Genomic DNA, 24,013 nt, shown 5'->3' with positions numbered 1-24,013 from the left:
GAGAACCACAACCCAGCTGCTCAAATCGAAGTAGATGAAGAGGGTCTTGGATCTGCAACCTAATGATTGAAAGCTGAACGCTTTAACCAATAAGCGACCAATCTACAATTATATAAGGTTATATCATTAAAATAAATAGAAATAAAAATATATCAGTATAGAATGAAATGATAGAATTTTAATTCACTTGCATTCTTGTTTAAAAGTGAAGTATTCCGTTAAATGTCGACATTCATGATTACCACGTAGAAGATAAAATGTTGTCGGATGAAGAATTTTCAATGCCCATAAATATAAAACACACTGTAAATGTAAAATTAATTAAAGACAAAAAAATGAAATAAAGTGATTTTATTTCAATGAAGTTTAAAGAATACATAGTGAACTAGCAAACATGTTTACATAAATTGTGGTATTCGTTCAATGAACTAAATACACAATTCACTTCACAATCAGTTGATTACTGCTGAATGAGTTATATTGATTAGGTTGCAAGCTACCACTAGTTTAAGTGACTTGATGTCATTAACACTATGTTGAAATGTTAGGTGGTTGGAGGTAGCCGGAAGGAAACTCCGGTATGCGTTGTATCACTCCATAATGTATAACATAGAATGGAATAAATAAAAATCAGTTCGTTTTCATAAATATTTTAAGAAATCCATAACAGGAATAGCATAACTTATAGAATGGTAAGTATTTAATTAAGATATTGTAATGAGAAGACAAAACTCATCAGAATCATGTGATATATGAGCACAACATCACAGTTCTGATTGTTTAATGGGTGAGTTGTACTATCCTGTATACAAAAACAATCATTCCATCTTATCTATTACCACGATAATCACAACGCCTAGCTTTCGAAACTCCCTAACCTCTCGATTATTGTCACTATTGACCATTTATAACTAACCGACTTATTTCTGTTTCCACGTCCTTGCTGGTTAAATTATTATCTTTACATTCATGTTACGCAATCCGTTTCTTCATGAATATTCAACCTCTTAACAACTTCGCTTACGAACTTTGTTGGCGTACATGGTTCCTATGAGGATTGTCTTGACATAGTTATTACATTACAGGTTATTTAAAAGACAAATTAGGGCCAACAGTGAAGTCTAAGGGGCACATTTCGCCACATTTGCGAATTCAAAACTGGATTTACCTGGATATTGATGTTCGCATTAGGATACGGTACATTTTGCTTCAAAATCCCGACGCCTTAGTCACGGAGCTATTGACTCTAAATAGCTACCAACTTGCTCAATGGGTAATATGCTCATATCGTAATTAGTATGAGTTTGAACTATCTCGTTGTTAATAGTCAAGACTGAATTTCGATCAATCTTTTCTGAGGGTTCCAAAGTACGACAAAAAGAGCGTACTTGATTTCAATGATAGACACAATCCATCTATTCTAAATACATTTTCATTTTCGTAATAATAATATTTTCTGTTCTTTTATTCATTTTGTTCATTCTCACGATATTCAGTAAATTACTAATAATATCTTAAATATTACCGATTATCACTAGGGGAAAAAAGGTATACGTGTTTGTGAATGAATTTGACAGAGAAAAAGATCACTTTTCTAAACCACTTTTTTTTCTTAATTTTAGGTTTCAATTGATTTTTTTCCATTTAGTTAAAATTATAAAATGCAATCAATCAATCATACATTACCTGCAATTGAAATTGACACTATCAACTGCCTCCTCTAATATGCAACCCGATCAATAAACTGAGTGACTTTCCAACCAAGAAGAATTACATATAAATGTTATATTTTATAACAATAAGATGAAATAAAAACAAAATCACAAACAATAATCCAAAGCACAAGAAAGGATTGTATATATACAACCAAAATAAACTACTTTTGTCCTCCCTTTTTACAAAACATATATATATATATATATATATACATATATATATATACAAAAGAAGCAAAAAAATAAACAACAAACATCATTTACCCTAAAAAACCTCTGTTCATTTTCCCAACAAAAGAAATTTAAAAGCATTCAGATAAATTCATTTGTTGACTTTGTTTACTTATTATAATTATTATTATCGTTGTCGTTCAAGAAACAAAGACATAACTAAAGTATAACTGTGAGAAAAAATGGGAAATTCGTTTATTAATAAATAACTAACAACTAATCTAAATATTAAGAAAAAAACACAAATGAGAATAAGCAGGATGAAAAATTATGAAATTTTAGGAGTGGAGGATAAGAAATACGTAAAACAATAATAGAAAACAAGAAAAAAACGGGGGAAAGAAAAATCGATGCGATGAAAAACCATTCATATAATTATGTAACCGGTTGCCAAAATGAGTTAAATCTAAAAGGCGGAGCGAAAAAAACAACAGAATAATAACCTAGATTCCATTCAATTTAATTATAACGACAGAAAAAAGAAAGACAAGGATACTATTCTTCTAATTCTGTTTTTCTAACTGAACGAAAAATAATGGATTATTCAGAGAACAGTTTCGTTTTTGTTCTTCTGTTAGACCTGTCACTAGGAAGCGTTGTGTACAGAAAAGAAAAGATGATCATTAGATTTCGCAGTATGTGGGATTTCGTGGTAAGGAATGAGAAACTACAGAAGTGGAAGAGACAGAGAAGAGAAAGAAGATCCAAGATACTAGGAAATCATATATATATATATATATATATATATATATATATATATATATATATATATATATATATATATATTCAAGCAATCCAAAACATTCTGACAAAAATGTATTGTAAAGACTGGTTCTATTAGTCTATTCTTCTTAAACTAGAAGGCAAATATCCTGATAGTCATTATCCGTTTTTGTCTAAAAATATATATACACACACCTACAAATAATTTACTGAACATACATAAACATTAGTTTTCATCAGCATATAAGTGAAAAGGGAATTCGCAAATACGCGACATACGTATATGTAATATGACAGATCGACGCCAGTGAAACTATTGTGACATCACTAACTTTTGAAGCTAGATTGAATAAGCTAGAGTGCAAAATTTCCGGAGATCACGTTACGCAGACAATAGATACCGGATTCTTTCATTGATCAATTGATTAAAACATAAATATCAGAAACAGAAATTAGTTGAATGATTCAAAAAGACAAATAAATGAAAAAGCAATCATGTGAAAAATAGGATTAGATGGAGTTAGCAGACAAAACACAAATAGAGATACCAAGAGAAGTATAGAAACTTGAAAGTGAAAGTGGGAAACACAAGACGATGAAACTAAAACATCGTACTATGTAATAAATGTCATGTAGTAGGATTTCTTGATATGATGAACGAATGTTTTGATTATTAAGATGAAAAAAGAATATCAACGATTCGACAATATGCAATGATATGATGTGAATGAATGATAGCTGTTCATGAAACCGAATTGTTGATGTAAGCCCCCAGCATTATTTGCGATCAAAGACACGATTTTTTCGAATAAATTGACATACATTTATCCAAAATATTGAGCACAAGAATAATAAGGGTTAGTTATTATAAACGATTGGACAAAATTAATTCCGTACGTTACCCATTCTGCAGTAGATAATAATCTTAGGCCTAATTCTTACCCAACATGTCAATATAACAACTACATAAGAATTAAAAGAGTGAATGTATTCAAACCAATTTAGACCATTAAACTTATATTTCTTTTTTACAATTATTCTCTGTCAAAACACTTATGAATTTGAATATATATATACATCTATTTGCTAACATATAATTTACCCCAGTTAGGAAAAATTAAGTTCTGTACCTCTTATGATAAACACAGCTCATACATATACACTAAGATGGTTACAAAAGATAGAATAAAGGACTTAACGAGATGTGAAGTAATATCAGTTCAACTGTTTCACAACACCATATGTGATTACAGAGCAAGAATGATCTTCGATACAGTAAGCTTTCTTGAAGAGATTAACAGGAAAGTAGTCGTTTTACATAACACGTTTGACTGTTAGGTGATTGAAGGTAGTCAACAAGAAACCTCGCTTAAGCTATGTTTCGTGCTATTTAGCACTCGTTAAATTATGGCTGAAATTTTGAGGCAACTGAAACCTCCTGTAAAATTTGAAGAGGGGTCACCTAGTTTCCAGATCCAAGATTTTCTCAATAAGCTTGCCGGGTAACGTCTGGCCTCCTGCAAAACTGAAGGATGTAAAGTCAAGTTATTTGAACTAGTGATCACATTGTAACTTGACAGGTAGATTTCGACAAGCACTACAGGGCTAGGTATGCAAGACACTGGTCACCCTTCAGTGATCGGCCAACTGTAAGGATTATAGCATACTGGATGGCAAAAAAAAATCAATAAAAGAAATAAGGCAAATATAGGAAATATGATTCACTACGTAGTGGGGTGAAAAAAGTAATGAACTGAATGATAACCTGAAAAAAAATATTTCACTGTTTTCTCAACGATAAATCCTACAAAAATCAGAAGTATAATTTTCAGAAACTCGATTAGTAAGTTGCAGAATGCAGGTACCATACAAATTTAAAAGGTTTCAGCTCGTTCATACTACAGACAAGTTGACTTCCTAGTCACAAATAATAACTTAAGAAAACAACTTCTAAATATGACATGAAATAACACTTTTAAGATGTACAAATTTGGCCATACAGTTAGTACAAAAATCAATTTGGTTTTACAAATTACATAATATGACCATATATACTTTCGTTTTTGTCAACATTTCACTGCGTCATACACATCTGCATAGAATAATGATTGCAAAACAAGCACTGCGTATGACCAGAGTTTGTAGTTGAGATTTCCAATGAACTGAATAAAAGGAATGGATATAAATACAGTTCAGTATAGCGGACAAGATTTTATGAAGGAACAACAAAACCGCAAAGGTAAGTAAACAAAAAATTAAGTGACGGTTATCAGATTAGATTCACTAAAACAATATTAAATAATAAACGTTTGTATTGGGTATGATGGTAACAGCAAAATTTCGTTTACGAGGAATAATACAATACTAGGAAATCCCATCGTTCAATTACAATAAGATATTTCATAAATGACTGTAAAAAAGATACAACGTATGACAGTATTATTAAAATAATTACAGATTTTGTTGTAACAGTGAGATTAATACAATCGACAGAAGACCAGGTATAGATGTGGCTCAACAGAAGTACAATGTGCATAGTCAGCAATGCTTCCTATTCTAAAGACGTAGTTATAGATTCATTTTTTGGTCGAAATGAGAAAAAATATTGATAGTAACTAAGCAAATATATCATACAGATTGCCAGAAGAATAGAACACTGATAATGAAATATGTACTACGACCATTTTCTTTGAAAAAAACACAAAGATAATAGTCAATGACACCTAAATAACACAAAATAACCGTTTCATTAATATATTCCAGGCATATCCGCAATACGTCCAGGTCAGTTGTAACTAATATAGAGCTTGAATACTAATACACGTCAGTTCAAATTGTCTAACTCATATCCTTACAGCGATAGGAAACTAACAAGACGAATAGTAAAATACGAATAATAGTAATAACTATAAATGATAGTAAATCACTTAAGCTAGGAGAAAAAGGATCCCTGATTAATTCATATTTTAAAGATTACATCACGAACTGACCTTATTTTAAAAACTAAGGAGTACTAGACTGTTGATTCGTCTTAGCATGAGACACATTAGCAACGTGCATCCAATAAACCATTGAAGGACAGAACTCAGAGCTTTTAGGCTTTGTTGTCTTTTTACTAAGCAATCATCATGTGTCTACCAGTGACTAACGATCATAGATGATTCTCGAAGTACTATAGATAATTCAGGACTAGTGAACATGAAACAAATATCTCCAATGACAATAGGCAGTGATGATGAAATATTGAGAATCGAGTGACGTTGGAAGTTTAAGCTATTGGATGACACCTCAGTAGTCTTTAGGGAAGTTGCTGTCTGTGAGGTCTGAAGGTCGTGGATTTGAACCTCAGAGAAGTCGTGGGTGCCATGGAACGACTATCCAGCGTTTCATGATTCCCTACGGTTAATTTGTGATACAAGCTATGAAGTTTAATAATCTCCGTACACAACTCACAATAATAAATTATATTTCTTAATACAAACATGACCATTACTCTTTGGTTCACTTCTCTTTATAACTTTGTTTATTTGTTAGTTAGAAATATTTGGCATTAGTGAAGGTGATCAACCTGAAAGATCATACTATTTAGAAGTCAATTATTCATTAGTGACATGATGAATTACTAAAAATTTCATTAAAGAGATATTAGCTCAAAGTAACAAGTGGGTTACAGGTAATGAGCACACAATTTAAAGCTGTTTTAATTTCATCCAAAACAGCAAGTCTTCTTCCAACCAAATAAAGTATAAAATCCACTTCACTTGACAAAATAATCTAAATAAAAAATTATTTAAAATAAAATACATAAGATCAAGTTTTCAACTAGTAAATACCCTCACAACGGTTAAATTTTCAAATCCTTAGCTTCTTCAAAAATAATATCATTTAGTTCTACAGAAAGAACACCAATAGAAACTAAATAACACTCAAATCACAACCGAAAGATGACATTCCACTGACAAGAATGATACACAACTAAAGAAACAGTAATGTTTATTCCTATAATTAAAACTTGGACCAGAATAACACTGTGTTTTGACGTACATATCAATTAGTAATAGTATACACAAAGTTATAATGAATTCTGTGAGTATATAAGTGCAATGTAACAAACACCGAATAACAGCTTATCTCTATTGATGTACAATAGATTTACCTAAGTGGACATATGAAAAATCTGAAGAAAAAAGGCAACTATCGAAAACTGGCTTATGTCTATCCAATAAACATGAATAGAATAATGAGAATAACGAAATCAATGATAATACTGATAATGATAATAATAATCATCAAAGGAATAATAGAAATAAAACTTAAGAAAAGCAACCAAATCTAATATATATTCTTTACTTATCTTAAACGAAAACAGTTATATGGAATTTGTTTTAAAAAACTCAACTTAGTCCAATAAATGTAACAAAATAACTACGAGAAACAGTGAATGAATGTATATAAACATATGTATACATGAATATGCATAGTGTAACGATGAAAATACCTTTTTTCAGTGCTTAGAGTAGTGATAGACAACAAATCATCAATGCTAAGCACTTAATAGATAAAAGAATAAGTAATATCATCTGCGGCTAAACAAGGCGATACGGGTTTTCTGCATTCCATTGCTAGCCACAATTCATATATTCTATAAAAATTATCCTTTGTGAAGAAGACATACTACTATTATTACTCTATTGCTATCAGCAATTAAACTACAAATAGAAAGACATTCATAACAAATATATATTCGTTTTGAAGCACTGAGAAACACACAAAAGTTTGTCACACAAAAAAAAGAGAAATAGCATGAAATTATTAAAATCAGTACAAAAGATGGCTGATACGGCGCAGAGTGGCAACACTGACATAAATTAGAACCAGTGGGGATATAGTGGACAACTTTTACGAAACAATAGATGGACAGTTAAAGTATTGACATTTTCAATAACTGTGACCAAACTCCAATCTATAATCCGTTTACTTCAGTTTCGGCAACTGGACAGTATCACAAGCCGATACAGAACGACATGTATTTCAGACTTACATACTTACTCATTGCGTCATTTATGATCAGTATAGAGTCTGGTACAAATGTGTGTTGGCTCAAGTTCCCATACTTCATTAGTAAGATGGGATGAATTTAAAAGGACCAATATTAAGGGGATCGAAATAACGTAGGAAGAATTAGACGAGAAATACTGAACATCAAGAATATGAATCCAAAAATCACAACGACAAGGTAGGTATGAAGGAATATAGGTGTGGTGAACGCTACTCACAAGATTGCTTGTAAGCAGCATGTAGCGTAACGTGGCGTTGAAGTTGTCACAGTTGTCAGAAAGAGAGAAGAGTTTCAGTACATGGAAAGCGCGACGTAAGTAAAACACTTAACGACCAGGTGTGAAAACAATTCAAATTGCAGAACACACCGCAAGATCCAAATGGATGATCAAATACTATGTATATGTAATATATAAACGCTTTATGATTTCTCACAATTGTAAGCCTTCTGTCCATTATCTTGTTCCACACTAAGGCTGAAAATCTAGAGGAATGTACAGTGTAGATTCATCTAAGCTATTGTGACCGATGTTGACTCATGATACCCACAGTTTCCAACAACTCATCGCAGTTATCGCACAGTCTGCATCCATTTACATGACTCAGATCAACAACCAATGACTTAATAGACTAGTGTCATACTTTGGTTTGGCTTTTCTTTCAACCTTCTTTTACATCAGCTAACATTCACCGTCTAAGCGGTCAAGTTACAATTTAAGAATTTCTAGGACTATTTAAATGTAACCGACCGCATTTATAAATGTACTCAAGAGATTCAAACACCCTGTAACTCATAGAGTATTGAATAAAATTTCCTAAATTCTGGCTCATTTTTGTACTCAAAAAACAGATCACCTCGTAACACATTTCACACATGAATCAATACAATCAATAATATTATCTGCGTTTCTTTTAAGTACAATCTATCACTTTCTAAGATAAAAAACCCAAAAAAAGCTGAATGTATTGTTCTTCGTAAATATTTATTGAGAAATTTCATGAAACAATATTCTATCATAATAAGAAAATACAAAGTGTCAATAAATTATAGTAAATTGTACTGATATAATCATATCAGATTAAAATGTAAACTACTATTAATATACATATATCTATATATGTATATGGATAGTGATATGGAAAGTAGACACCACAGTTACCTATAAACAATTAGACAATTACAAGAGCATAGAAAATATCAGACTTAAAAAAGTAGCATTTAACTGATTTATTGAATGGTGATATTTCGTTTTTCTTTAATTTGGAAAAAGACAAAACTTCAAAGAAAGGAATTAAACAAAGAAAAACCAACAACCAAAAATGGAATCTAGAGTAAATTATTGTATAGAAAACATCCTACACTCAAATAAAGAATGAGAATAAATACTTCTATTGTATCATATAACCAAAATTATAATTGACAAATGTTAGATTAATAACTTAACTGTTAACCGTGAGATATGAAAGCTTCTGGTTCAATCTTTTCGTAGGTAGTAATCCGTAAGTGAGCACTGTTAAAAAATGTCGAACTCAAATGAAACAGGTATCCGATAATTCGTGAATTCAATATTTATTATGTTAAAGTCAATGCCTGAGGGCTAATAATTAACATAAATCCATTTTTAAAAGAATGAAAAAAAAAGAAATCGATGTCAATGATCTCAAATTCCTACGTTGAACAAAAATCCTTTGAATAGTACAACTGGTAAATAGTTAATCGAATTTAGAAAGAAAATAAAATTATTTACATCTTCTGAAGAAAAAACCGGCAATTCAGTTCTGTACTGAAACTTTTCATTTAAATTACATTTGTACGTGTTAGCAGATGAAAAGAGAATAGGATTAGTACCAGAGAATTTACAATGAGCGGATGTATTTTATATCTAAGCTATTATTACTAATGTTTTTCTATTATTATCACTATCATTATTACTTATTATTGCTGTTTATTCATGTTTATCATTAAATTTACTTCACAATTTTTTTAAACTTCACAAATAAATAGAAAACATGTGTTGATAATAACACACTCATTTGTTCAACTCATTAAAACATTTTTTTATTAACGTAAAAGATACCACGATTTTCACTTGACTTCAGGTCACACTCTAAGTGTGAGATTTAGCGATACTAATCGGGTGTTCAGTTTGAAGTAGGTAGACCAGAACGAACACTCTAATCCATTGCTACCAGTTTAAGAGAAATGGTTTTATACAGAAGCTACCACTAATGATACGACCTAGTTGTATAGTAAAGTGACGTTTAGAGTACATTCAATTCGGTGGTTAAAAATCGAGCAGTTAAACAAGTGAAATGAAAGATAATTTAAAACGAATATTAATCAATTTCAAATGAATTCATTTTTGAAATTTGTGCTAAAAACCATCTAATTTATTCACACCAAAAAACCAATGTAATAAAAAACAAAAAACGAGGTATGGAAACGGAAAATAACAAGTGAATGAAACAGATTCTCACTATTATGCATGCGCAAACATAGACAGTAACTTTTTTGGTACAATTAAGAGTTAAGAACCTTTAGGTGTTCTGATTTTGAGGACTAGTCGAGTGAGCTGAAGTGTCTGAAGAAGAATAATCAGCAATAAAGGTAACTGGGTCAAATAAGAAGAACTTATCAGATAAGCTGAACAGTGTTAAGATAGAATATATGTATAGAAACCAAAGTGTATATAAAGTTTCAATCTACTGGTAATTTAGTCATTTAAATGTTTCATCTGTTCTGAATATTTTACGAAATATTTATGGTTATTATACCGACTAATGGGGGAATAAGTAGATGACATAGAACAATCCTGTCAATTTAAATATTGTGTGACAGGTGAACCTTTACAAAAACATTCATTAAAAATCATCGGATTTTTAAATACGACGCTTTATCCGATAACCCTAAACACATCCACGTCAAAACTTAGATGTTTACGTAAATGGAAAATCAAGAAATTGCCGATGGAGTATTTTGTTTCAGTTTAACATCAATTAAATTTTTCATATTAGGCACCAATTTTAATACCAGTAAATATTTTGATGTTTTACTTTTCGAACTAGATAGTTTCACTAAAAAGTTTAATTATGCATGAAGTAGGAGCTGTAGATGTTGTAGAGAAGGAAAATGAAAGCACTGCAATTAAAACATCTACCTCACAAAACACGACATTATTAAAAGCACATACCTGGTCAGTAAATCTTATCGATTGTTGGTAAATATTAACACTAACCCTAGTATTAAAGGACAAGTTAGAAATAACGTTGAACTCCCAAAAACCAAGGCAAACGGAGTGTAGTCTTTCGAACATGTACAACATAATAATGTAAAATGAATTGGTGCTTAGTAATTAAACAACTTCTGGTACATTTAAAATTTTCAACCATTACCCTGAACAAATAAATTTCAGTATCAGAAGGGGTTCTTGGGGATATCATCGTAATTTCAATAGTTGAGATCATGAGTCAATCGAATCTCGCGAGGCGGGATCGTGGATGCGCACTGCTGAGGAGTCCCAAAATAGGGCGAAATGACCGTCCAGTACTTCAAGGTTTTCCATGGTGGTCTAGCTTCAATTGACTCATGATCCCAACTATTGAAAAAAAATTTAGTCAAACAAACAAAGGAAGTTCGTTTTTCCAAAATTTTTGTTACTTGATAAATCAGTAAACCAGCATATAATCATCTCAATTTAATCAAACCACTATTAACCATTAATAACAAATGAATACTCCTGATCCATAAAAGGTAAACCCTTGAAAATAAATGACATGCTAACAAATAATAATAACAGCAACAATAAAAGACAATCACCACAAACGGATAAGTGCACTAATTAAATTGAATATTAGAGAAGTAGTAAGACCACTTTAATGTACACAAAATACAGAACACCTTTGTTTACGTTTATGTATTGGTTTTTCGAATCTTCCCATTGATGTTTAGTACTGTGATTGATCAGTCTCTTATTGGCACATGAGCATGCTCTGAGGACTACTTCGGTATTACTTTACTGGAGTGAACATCAACTTTGCGATGCAGGTACATTCATCTGACCAGTTCTAAATAGGAAGAAACGCACGTTCTGGATTGTACTGCTAGCCACCATCTATCCCTGCCTACAATGATATGTACACTTATCTTTTTTGTAAGGAAAATAGCAACAATACTCGAATTGTGTTGAATGAGAACTTACTTACTAAATTCCCATTCAGGTAGATATATTACCTTTACACTATTTCGGATTGATTACAGATTTTACTATCCTTGTATCATTTACACCGTTATTGCAAGGATGCATACAAAACGGTTGACTGAAATAAAATCTACTGAAACCAGTGAGTCACAAATGAATCACGCACATAGATGACGACATTCTTATCACAGTAATTTTTGCTGTTATTATTTCATACACTTTACCTTTGTTTTCTTCTCCTTAGTTGCGGATGATTGTAAATATTCTGTAACAGCACTGAAAATACTCTTCGCTATATTATTTATGCCCAAACATAACATCCTAATACATCCACTGAGAAAATAACAGATCCCAACTGATGTTTCATTTTACTATAATCCATGTGACAACTGTTCTATCAAAACAACTTATGACTTATGTCTTTTCGAATAGTGTAAACTTATTTTTATTCAAATACATGTTACTTTTCTTATTATATCATGACTGCAGATACCATGTAATTATTTTCGGAATATATATTTATCACTAAATAAGGTATCGTAATGTTGATATAATTTATCATTTTCTTCAAATAGTAATTATAATGAAAGAAAAAAATATAAATAAAGTAATGAACCAGATCACTGAATGCTTATCACTAGTAGTAAACAAAGTTATTTGAAAAAACAAACAAACAGAATGTGAATAGGAAAAAAGGTTACTGAAAACATAAGTTGCTGTTTTTAGAAGAAATGTGTGAAAAAAAATTTCAAAGAAAAAGTTCACAGTTTATTTATTTAGTCTGTTTAAATAAAACATAAAAATACCACTACCAGGTAATTAAAACAATCATAAAAATACGAATAACAATTCAAACTGTTCGCAAAAATGTGTGCTGACTCAAGTTCCCATACTTCATTAGTAAGATGAGATGAATTTAAAAAGACCAATATTAAGGGAATCGAAATAATGTAGGAACAATTAGATGAGAAATACTTAACATCGAAAATATGGATCCCAAAGTTACAACGACAAGGTAAGTATGAAGGAATATAGGGAGTGATGTTGAGGAAGATAGAGAGTGAATAAATCTGCGCCTATGTTATAAGTGATGTAAGTTGATAAAGGCCAACTAAGCTTTATGAATCTGTGACGAGATTTCTTTAAACACCAATTTAAAAAGATTGATGAGACCTCTCGATCGAGTGAAGTATATTGAAGACATGAACTAGGTTCATGCAAGAAAATAAACTATAGACTATACAGCAGCAGAATAGATAAACTCATTAAAAAGGAAAGAATAGCAGCATAACAGAAAGACAGAGCAATGTAATAACAAAGTTCGTTTTCAGAAAAATTCATCTTACCTCGATACTAAAATATCCTCTATCCACATAATCTCCAAGGAAAAGGTATCTAGTTGTTGCAGGATCTCCCCCAACCTCAAATAATTTCATCAAATCGAAAAATTGCCCATGAATATCTCCACAGACTAGAAAATAAAAATGGTAGCGAATAGTAATAACATAACAGGACAAATTCAAGTAATAAACAGGAACAATAGCAATAAGTTTATACTGGTGCAGATTGAAAACTGTTTTTGAACTAAAAAATATGTGGTTTACGTCACGAGCTAACCCCAGTTAGACAACCACAAAACTAGGGGTCACTTGACATCTATTTCGTTTACTATCCACGAAAAAGCTAAAAGCGTATTTTATCTTTTATCCCCTCAAAATATAACAAACCCCAGGATAAAATTATGTGCTAAATATGTGAGTCAAATGTATCCCTATAGTAGGGAAAAAACTTCAAGTGGTCAAAATCATAAAAGACACCGAGCTATGGACATAACTAGCAGGTAACTTATGTTTAGTAGCGAATAAAATGATCACAGACACCAAAAACAAACAAACTGATATTTCAAATCCTACCTTACATTTTTATGAATTCATTTTTTAATAAACTTTTTCTTGTAATTCGATTAAGTGCATTTTTATTCCACCAGACACTTAACTACTGATAAATAAGAATATAAGCATATAAGCGAAGATCACTGTCACTATCTATATACTAATAATTCTACTACTACCAGTATTTCGCAAGAATACTGACTGGTATAGTTACAATTGATTGATCACTGGGTGGTGATCAATGTCGTGTGTGTCAAGTCCTTATTAGTGCAGATCGGATGCTATCGACCAAGTTGCAATGTGGCCACCAGTCTAGGTGACTTGACACTGCGTGCACTATGTTGAGATTAGATGGTGGTTGGAGGTAGTCGACAGGAAACCCTGGACCCGGGTTTCGTGCTACTTGGCACTCGTCAGCAAGGTGTACCTGTAATCTTGAAGGAACTGGTGCTCCCTGACGGATTCGATCCCGTGGCACCCAGCTCCACAGTCGGAGACGTTACCACCGAGCTATCCGGGCCGCGATCGACCACCTGTAGGACTGAGATGTAATCGCAATTGTTTGATCACTGGGTGGTGATCAATGTCATGTGTGTCAAGTCCTTATTAGTGCAGATCGAATGCTATCGACTGGTATAGTACACAAGTTATTAATAGTAGGTAAGAGGATATTTTTAATATTATTTAGTACAATTCTTTGAAAATGAATTTATGCGGAAGTAAAATTGCGGTTGTTAAATCACATGCACATGGTATAACGTTAGAATTAATCAACAACAACAACAAAAAATTCCTAATCATATGGATGGATATAATGTGCAATAAGAGCATATGGATTAAACAGGTGTTTATATTTTACCTGATGAGTTAGTGTATATAGTAGTAAGAAAAAAATTTGGTTAAACAAGATACACTAAAAAGTAATATAAATCTTGACTATATTTATTACTGTAAAATGAAAATAACCCAGAAATGGATTATAAGTATTACTCTTGCTACCATATAAATAGGTCACATGAGAATACTCAATAGTCATAAAGAACCACGTGGGGTTTTTTTCAAAAAATAAAAATTAGAAAAGTGTTGATTTTCACAGATATTCCCTATACTTAAATCGACGAGAAATTGAAATAGTAGTTGGATCTAAAATTTGCAGATCTAAGGTTCATAATGGGAACATAAATTTGATAACCAAGTAGATGAAAATGAAATCATGATAATTTGTGTTGTTGGAGGTACATGAACTAAGGCTATTCTCATGTTCCTCATACTTCGATGAAAAATCTGGAAAAATGAATCAGTTTCACAGAGATGAAAAGTCCCATCACATTAAATTATATGATAGTCGGGGAACCATTAAAGAGAAAAACTAGGTTTAGAACTATTAATTAAGTGCTTCCGAATGCTCAGTACGAAACTCCGTCTATTTTAGTACTACATCAGTTTAGTGACATGTTATCTCTCAGTATACAATAATGTAATCTAGTCATCTGAACCTCAGAAAACTCATAGAACAAACCCCATACATTCATTGCAACAAATAGACGTACGTTTGTACTATCTCTCTTTAAATATTCAGGACTGTGTTTAACCAGCCTCTATTGACATAAATATATCCTGAACGGATGCCACAGCATCGCATTCAAATTTTGGATTAGTTCCAGAAGCAATACTTAGGACACGCCTTCGATCATATTTGAGTTTCATCTACTGGATATACATCCATCCCAGTGTCGATGTTTACAGTGGAACTCACTACAAGTACCTGTCACTTCAAGCGCCAATGAGTTATTCACGAAGCTATGGAATGCAATCAACCATTATTCAGTTCAACAGAAATAGTATCCGTCCTAGATTCCACTGCTGAAAATATGTTTAATGTTGCTTATCGGCTGTTTTCAAACATATTAATCAAACACAATTAATGTTTCAACAAAACATTATGAAAATTTTGTAAACAAAAGGAATATATGTAATAAAGCTTTATGTAATAACCCATTACAAATCTTATCATATCTAGGTATTTGAGTAAATTGTACAATATCTACAGATAAATGATAAAATGTATGGAAATTTGTCGAAAGGTAAATTTAAAAATTCTTGAAGCCATAGTACTAGAGCATAACACCATTAAAAAAATCGCACGTACACTGGTGAATAAAAGTATATATCTGTCAACAGATTAGAGGCAAACGTCGACTTACCGGTGACAGGGGCATCAATATCCAAAACTGTATTTTCGTCTCGTAATAACGCTGCACCAGAACGAATAATCCTTAAGGCAACTTGTTCTGTAACTCGACCTTCGAGTATAAAATGTTGTCTTAATTCTTTAATCCGAGGTTCTCCTTTACTGTCAAAGACTTCTTCCAGTGTCAAACGGTGAGTGGGAGGATGAGGGATACCTAGATATAGAAAGTAAATCGGAAAATAATTATTATGGCTGTGTTCCAGGAATCCCAAGTAATGTTCTTGAGTTCGAATTATTATTGAGGTGATTTGAAATTATCTGTTGCTAAATAGCAGTAAGCTGTTGCAGACCACTTATTTTTATACAATAACTCCAAATCCTGGAATCCTTCATAACGATCGAAACGATATGGTTTATCATTCCATTAGAATAAAATACATTGACCAAATGAAGCATGAACATCAACTAGCATAAAACAGTTCAGCAACACATATGGTAAATTTGAAGTTTGTCACGAAGAAAATCCTCCACACACTCAGGGAATTGATCTGATGCTGTCCAAAGAAGCATGTAAAGCACATGTAGGATGGGAATCCCATAGACCCAGGATCATAACAGCATCTTCAGAAACAAGAAACGTGGGAATCACAACGAATGTTATCCAAGGATAGCAACGACGACGATAAAGATCGGGTATGAAGATATCATGGCACGGCATGGACTGGGAGAGAGAAATGAAAATGGGGAGAGGTTTGAGAATTTGGTTATAGGCGGCACAATATTCCCACACAAACGCATACACAGAGCTACATGAGTTTCACCGGAACACACCACGGAGAACCAGACAGATCATATTCGTATCAGTGAAAAATTCAGAAGGTCAATGGAAGAAATGAGAACCAGAAGAGGGACTGACATAGCTCCAGATCATTACCTGGTTGTGACCAAGATGAAAGTGAAGCTAAAGAAACACTAGACAGCTGAGGAAGCAGTATTACAAAGGCTCAATACAGCCTTCCTACGGGATACTAACAAACTCAAAGAATTCTAGAAAACTCTCAACTACAGGTCCCAAGCCTCATAAGATCTACTCAAAGAAGAAATTAATATGAAGGACAACTGGAAAGGGATCAAAGAATTACTAACTTCAACGTACCAGGACGAGCCGGACCGCAAGAAGCATCATCAATAGGAATTGATCTCTATTGAAACCCCTATCAAGATTAAAGAAAGGAAGAACAAGAAGACAGCATTAGATAACAGTCGAACAAGAGCTTAGAAAGTCAAGGCACAGGCTGAATACACAGAAGCAAACAAACAAGTGAAGAAGAGCATTGGAACCGGCAAGCAGAAATACTTGGAGCTAGCAACGACAAAGGAAAAAGCTGCAAGAGGAGGAAATAAGAAACTATATTGCACGACGAAGAAAATGGCAGGGTAATATAGTAAACCAGAGAGACCAGTCAAGAACAAAGAAGGCAAGCCATTCACTGAAATCGAAGAACAATAGGCCAGTAGGGTAAAGCACTCTGAAGGACTCTTGAATAGAACAACTCTATCGAATCCACCGCAGAACGAAGCAGTAATTACAGACCTACCTGTAGATGCCACTCCACAAACGATCGAAATCAGCATGGCCATTAGACAAACCAAGTATGGGAAAACAGCAGGACCAGACAACGTATCAGCTGAAGCACTGAAGTCACACAGAAGTAACTGTAAAAATGCTCAACATTCTATTCAAGAAGATTTGGGAGGAAGAACAAGTACCACTGGCGGACTGGAAGGAAGGATATCTCACCAAGATACCAAAGAAAGATCCGAGCAAATGTGAAAACTACAAAGGAACCACACTACTACCGGTGCCAGACTGTTGCTAAACCGGACGAAAGATTCAGCACACGCTCAGCTTCGACATCAACAGGCTAGATTCCCTAAGGATCAGTCGTACACAGACCGAATCATGATACTACGCATCATTGTTGAACAATCAATCAAATGGAACTCGTTACCATACATCAGCTTCCTTGACCATAAGGTGTTTGATAGAATGGATAGGAACACCTTACGGAATCTTTTTCGATACTATAGTGTACCTGAGAAAATCATCAACATCATACGGAATTCATACGACGGACTACACTGCAAAGTCATGCATGTAGGCCAGTTCACAAACTTCCAGGCGAACATTGATGTCAGACAAAGCTGCTTACTATCTCCGTTTCTTTTTCTTCTGTTGGTTGACTGGATTATGAAGACTCCGATATCTCAGAGGAAGCACTGAATACAATCGACAGCTTGCATGCAACCACACGATTTGGACTTTTCAGATGACCTAGTACTTCTATCCCATACACACGAACAAATGAAGATGAAAATAACCAGTATAACAGCAGCCTCTGCATCAGCAGACCTCAACACACACAAAGAATAAAGTAAGGTCCTCAAATTCAACACGGAGAACACCAACTTAATCACACTTGATGGAGAAACTCTGGAAGATATAGGATCTTTCACGTACCTGAGAAGTATCATAGATGAACAAGGAGGATCCGATACAGACGTAAAGACGATGATTGGCAAACCAAAAGCCGCATTTCTACAACTGAAGAACATATGGAACTCAAAACAAGTGTCAACCAATATCAAAGTCAGAATCTTCAACACGAACATCAAGACAGTTCTACTGTACGGAGCTGGAACTTGTAGAACTATCACAACCATCATCAAAAGGGTAAAAGTATTTACAAACAACTGTCTACGCAAGATACTCAACATCCGTTGGCCGGATACCATCAGCAACAACCTACTGTGGGAAAGAGCAAACCGGCTTCCAGTTGAAGAGGAAATTGGGAAGACTTTGAAAGTGGATAAGACATGCATTGTGAAAATTATCCAACTGTATCACGAGGCAAGCGCTAATTTGGAATCCTGAAGAGGAACAGAAAAGAGGGAGACCAAGGAACACACTACATCGAAAATTGGAATCAGAAATCAAAGACATGAATAGAGACTGGAAACAAATCTAAAGGATCGCTCAGGCCAGAGTTTGATGGAGAATGCTGATGGGCGGCCTACGGTCCTCTACAAGGGGTAACAGGCGTAAGTGAGTATGGCATAAAATTTATTTCCTCTACAATCTGAAGACAGTAAAAGACAGCTTTGGAGAACGCAATTTGGGATAACCCAGTCAAATCGCAAAATGATTTGTATGTATTACTTTTTAAATCTGAAAGAATAAACCCCAAAATCTAATTATTAGGAGCTTAAGAACGAGTGATCTACTAACACTAACTAAATTACCCTTCATAAATGAATACTAGTCAACTAATTATTACCATGCGACTGACAGTAGCTAACTCACCATTCAGCTTTTAGGCATTTACAAACTATTGCGTCATTTTTTTTAAAATCAAAAGCTTTCAAGGTAATTCTGTCAACCTGTGAGCTCAACAAAGGAACTTCGACACCCAGTAGAGTTTGGCATAAGCCACATTTTCCTACTAAACAATATGACACAATAAAGTATTATAAATGCAGGTGTTAGGCGTTTTATTTACGAAAAATATCAGTCCCGTATGCAAAGTATTTGATGAAAAAGTAGTAAAAGTTGCATATTGATAAACGCAAACATATATATGTATATATCTATCAATCTGGATGGTTTCCATACCTTTTGAGAAATGATATATTAACTTTAATTCAGTCAGCTACAAGGTAGGAATAGGCACATATATGCATCGGTTCAAGTTGCCATACCTCATTAACACGAGATGATCACCAAATTCATAGAAGCAGTCGCCACAATGGTAGCAAAAAAACATTTCATATAAGGGTATGATACAGGGAGGAAGAATTAGTTCGTAGAAAGAAAGATATGAAGCGATTTTAGTCTCACGGTTTGAAGGAGGACAAAGAGTGTATACACCTACGTCATTGTAATCGATCCTGAGCCATGTCACACAGAGTCTCCAACTATTGGTTACGATAATCGCGCGAACCCCAACCAAGTAGTCTGCATCCATCAACATGACTCAGACCAGAAGTTGATGACTTTATGGATTGATGCCACGTTTCGGTTTGGCCGCCCCTGACTTTCTTTCAACCGTCTCCAACATTAGTCAGCATTGCTCACCATGGTAGTCGGTAGTTGGGCATGCTTAATACGTGGCCCAACTCATCAACTGATTTACCACCATTCCCTAATACCCTGCATCTAACCTCACTATTGCTTGCCCGGTTATCCCAGCACATGTGAGCAATATTTCGAAGGCATCTGTGATTAAACACTAGCAACTTGCAAGTATCCTCTGCTCTTAATGGCCACGTTCCGCAGCCGTAAAGTAAAACAGAACGGACTGTCACGCAGTGTACTCGTCCCTTAATTGATAGATGGATATCTCGCCTTCGCCATAAGTGACGTAAGGTAGTAAAAGCGAACTAGTTTTTGAATCGGTGTAGAGATTTCGTCAAATACCAACCCATTAGGGCTGATCAGACTTCCAAGATAAATGAAGTTATCTACGCGTTCGACTACTTTACTTTCCATTTTTAGTTCAGGTGTTAACACAGGCCAGTCTTGAAGCAACCTTAAAAAACGAAATGAACAGCTGATTTTTCTGCTACGATTGGGAACAAATCAATTTCCGCCAAATAATATCGAAGTATTACACCACCTGGACAAAAACCTACGAGTTTACCAATTGGGAAGTATTTTGTAGACACAATAGCGGATTAGTAAAAAGGGTTTTGAGGAATATTCTAAGTAGTTAGTTAGGTCGTAGACAGGAACCGGTTGTATAAAATCTTAAATATAAAGTTATGAGTTATGTATTCTGAAATTATCATTATATCTATCTTGTAAAAGATGATTTATGCACACTAAAATTAGGAACATGGTGCGAAATTATGAGAATAAAATGGTTCAACAAATAAAAGGTGGAAATCAGGAAGTTTAAACCCCTGATTTAAAACCAGTCATTAACAAATCATTTAAGGCCCTAGAAAAAAATGATTTATACAATTACTTTGGCAAGCAAACACTGTAAATAACCTTAATCTATCTGTATCGCTTAGGGTCAATAAACAACAGCTTTTTAAAACTTATGTTTGAAGGGGAAGTCTGAATCTGTTATTTTAAAACCGAAGGTCGTTTAAACTTTCAACGTTTAACGACCTCATTCTGATGTTATGAAAACAAGTTCTCTGGGAAACCTAGCTACTAATGCAATGTGTACCCAGAAAAGTATTCTAGATTCCGATGAAATACTACTAACATCTACCTCATCCATCTTTGAGAAGAGTAGGTTTCATATGTGTTTATCCCCGGTTTTGGTATTCATTCTTCTTGATTTTTACTAAACATATGGGATATAAAGCAAGACTTATAAACTGAACCCTTATTTTGTACAATTTCAGAACAATAATTTGTGACCACGGAGAGAAATAACTTACTAAGAGAACGACACTCGGATTATATCTCTCTACGCATCAACGAAGGATAATTTCTAATACTAACAGAACGATCTCTTTAACATAATCCATACAACAAATTGTGGTAGTGGTTATTAATATTTGGGCAGCGTGTCGACGTAGGAAATAGATTTACTTAGGGTTACCAAAATTCCTTCGCTCTCCTTTGAAGCTCCACAAAGATTGCAACTTAACTTTGTCCAGCGCCAACTTTCATCACGGTCTCAATAAAACGCTATCCAATTTCCCTTTCTCCACACATTATTTTAAGTAAATAACATTTGAAGCAGCTAACTTGCACGTGTACGGGATTGTCGCTTTTTGAAACACCTGTCTTTATTTCGGTCTGTGCTACATTTTACACAACTTATCTTGTTTACAGTGGTCTTAGATTGAGTCTAAACAGGTTGCCTATTCATCAGCATTTTTTTCAGAATAGAGATCATGCATGGGTTGACCAAAAAGTGTTTAGTAAAGTGAAACTTTGCCGTACACACCAAAAACAGAGCGAACAATATTAGTTATTGAGGTGCAAATATACTAACAGCTGTCTACAATACTGACCGTCATCATGCTGTTCAAACAATGCAACATGCTTATCCGACATACTGAAAACACGCGAGGTGTCCTGTCGTGTATGGAGATACATGTTTTCAATCTTTGCCAAATCCTTGAATATAGATACATGTACTACATACCATAAATTGGAAAAAAATTTATGTCAGAAATACATTGGATCCAAATACAGCGAATTTTCAAAATTTTGCAAACACCGTCAAGATCTAGCATTTTATTAGCATTTTGACCTAGTGAGACTTCCATCTGAATATTTTAGGTAAATCAGAAATTCTACAGGCAAAGGATTAGGTTTCATAAAATACGTCTATATGTCTGAACAAGAGAGACAACAGAGGAGTTTTTCGAAGAACTGAAATAATGCGGTGGCTGGACTAATAATAGGTTATACTTTGAGTTTATAAACAATAGATATAAACAAATGAAATAATCTAACCCAAATATTTCGAGAACAAATTTAAAAACAACACCAGATCTACTAGTTATCCATTAAAATAGTTATAACCTCTCGAAATGAAGAGGCTTAATACCCCCTGTGCTTACTAAATTTGATTTTCCAAACGTTATGGCATTAAATAAAGAAGCATGGGCCCGGTAACTAATGCTATAAATATTACAATCTGATACTAGATTTTCAATATTACTCTTGTGGTTACCCATAATCTAATGGGATGTAATATAGCAAACAACGGTCCCTTGTTTTTCATAGACCATAGACATAATAAAAAACGCCTATAATTTTGTTTTCAGAATGGTTATCATTTATTTCTGATACTTAAAGACCAATCCCATAAGTGGCGATTGAGACTTTCCTTATTTCTCATGGTACTAAGAGGATGAACACTAATAACTTATTACTTGAAATCTTCATTTTGAATATCTGAAGCGTAAGAGCAAGAATTGTACATGACAATCCGAGAACGGGTCCGAAGTGAAAACATGTCCATTATCCCCAGCCGATGATTTTCAGAGTTATAACTCCAAAAAAATTAGATATATAAAAAAATCTTAAACTCAAATGTACGTAGTGTTGTTAGCCACTAGCTTAACCCGCTAGGGTTAGTAAATTTTATTATGTACAAATACACATTATAGGAGAGTCACTCAATTACTTTTTACAACTCTGTCAGTCGTTGAATTGTTCGTTACTGTGGCATTTGATGTCATTAGTAATGAAAAAAAGATTCCGAAGCTAAAAGTTAAAATGTTGACCAGGAAAGTCTGAGGATGCTGATGTCTGGCCTTGTTAGTTCTCTGTGAAGGTCGAGGTCAACTTGTTACATCTGTTACTATGGTCGCCATCATAAATTGATAGATCATAAAAAATTCAGGTGATTCAATTTTCGTTAACTCAATGAAATTTTATTTGATTTTTCATTGTTAACAACCAGATAGTTGGTGATAGTTTTATACTTTTCGACATTTTTTTGTGCATAATCGTTATCTACTGCAAATACAATCCTTCTTTCTAGCAGGCCCACTAAATAAATACGCAATGAGAAAACTGATGATTTGTGCAGACGTGAATCAGCCTAATCTCCTGTACCTTTCTGCCTTATGCCTTGAGATACTCTTACTCACATAGAAATAGACCACACTAGCTAGATAGGGAGTTATCTCCCACCATCCTAACAATGATTAAGTTATCACGGATTCTTCTTCTGCTATATTATCTCCACTAAGATGCATGAGACTTTTAAAAATGTTGTATAAGTCATCGACCTACGAACTAAATAACAGAAACCATGAATATTCCTACTATGTGAGGCAGAAAACTGAAAATCGAACCCTATCAGACGCCTGTGCACAAAAATATGATGGGCAGTCTATGTGTGATTGGTCCTAGGCAAATGATTTAATGATTGAAAACGTGTGAAAACGGATGCTGAATATAGTTAGCATTACTGAACACAAAGTGACTAGTAGAACCCCAGTTTGGCATCTCAGAAAATGTAA

General features: G+C 33.7%; 1 protein-coding gene across 1 annotated transcript; it reads right to left on the bottom strand.

Moving 5' to 3' along the window:
* Positions 1–2,731: 2,731 nt before the first annotated feature.
* Positions 2,732–23,357, bottom strand: PPP3CA_1 (Serine/threonine-protein phosphatase 2B catalytic subunit alpha). Its single transcript, XM_035730614.2, has 4 exons — positions 23,170–23,357; positions 16,023–16,223; positions 13,273–13,397; positions 2,732–4,831 (listed from the first exon to the last, which is right to left on the bottom strand). Exons 1-4 carry the CDS (start codon positions 23,222–23,224, stop codon positions 4,736–4,738), a joined length of 477 nt encoding a protein of 158 aa, XP_035586792.2. The 5' UTR covers positions 23,225–23,357; the 3' UTR covers positions 2,732–4,735.
* Positions 23,358–24,013: the final 656 nt, after the last annotated feature.

This window comes from Schistosoma haematobium, chromosome ZW (genome assembly GCF_000699445.3).
Source record: "Schistosoma haematobium chromosome ZW, whole genome shotgun sequence".
NCBI classification, from domain to species: domain Eukaryota; kingdom Metazoa; phylum Platyhelminthes; class Trematoda; order Strigeidida; family Schistosomatidae; genus Schistosoma; species Schistosoma haematobium.
The sequence above is the reverse complement of the archived record's forward strand: the minus strand, read 5'-3'. Positions and strand labels throughout refer to the sequence as shown.

What these genes read in the sequence shown, in the direction of transcription:
- PPP3CA_1 (XM_035730614.2), bottom strand. Translation starts at nt 23,224, where the DNA reads ATGACATCAAATGCCACAGTAACGAACAATTCAACGACTGACAGAGTT. An exon ending in GACTGACAGAGTTGTAAAAA is followed by an intron (nt 16,224 to 23,169) that starts GTAATTGAGTGA and finishes TTCTATATCTAG; the next exon opens with GTATCCCTCATCCTCCCACT. An exon ending in GAGGATATTTTAGTATCGAG is followed by an intron (nt 4,832 to 13,272) that starts GTAAGATGAATT and finishes CCTTTTATTCAG; the next exon opens with TTCATTGGAAATCTCAACTA.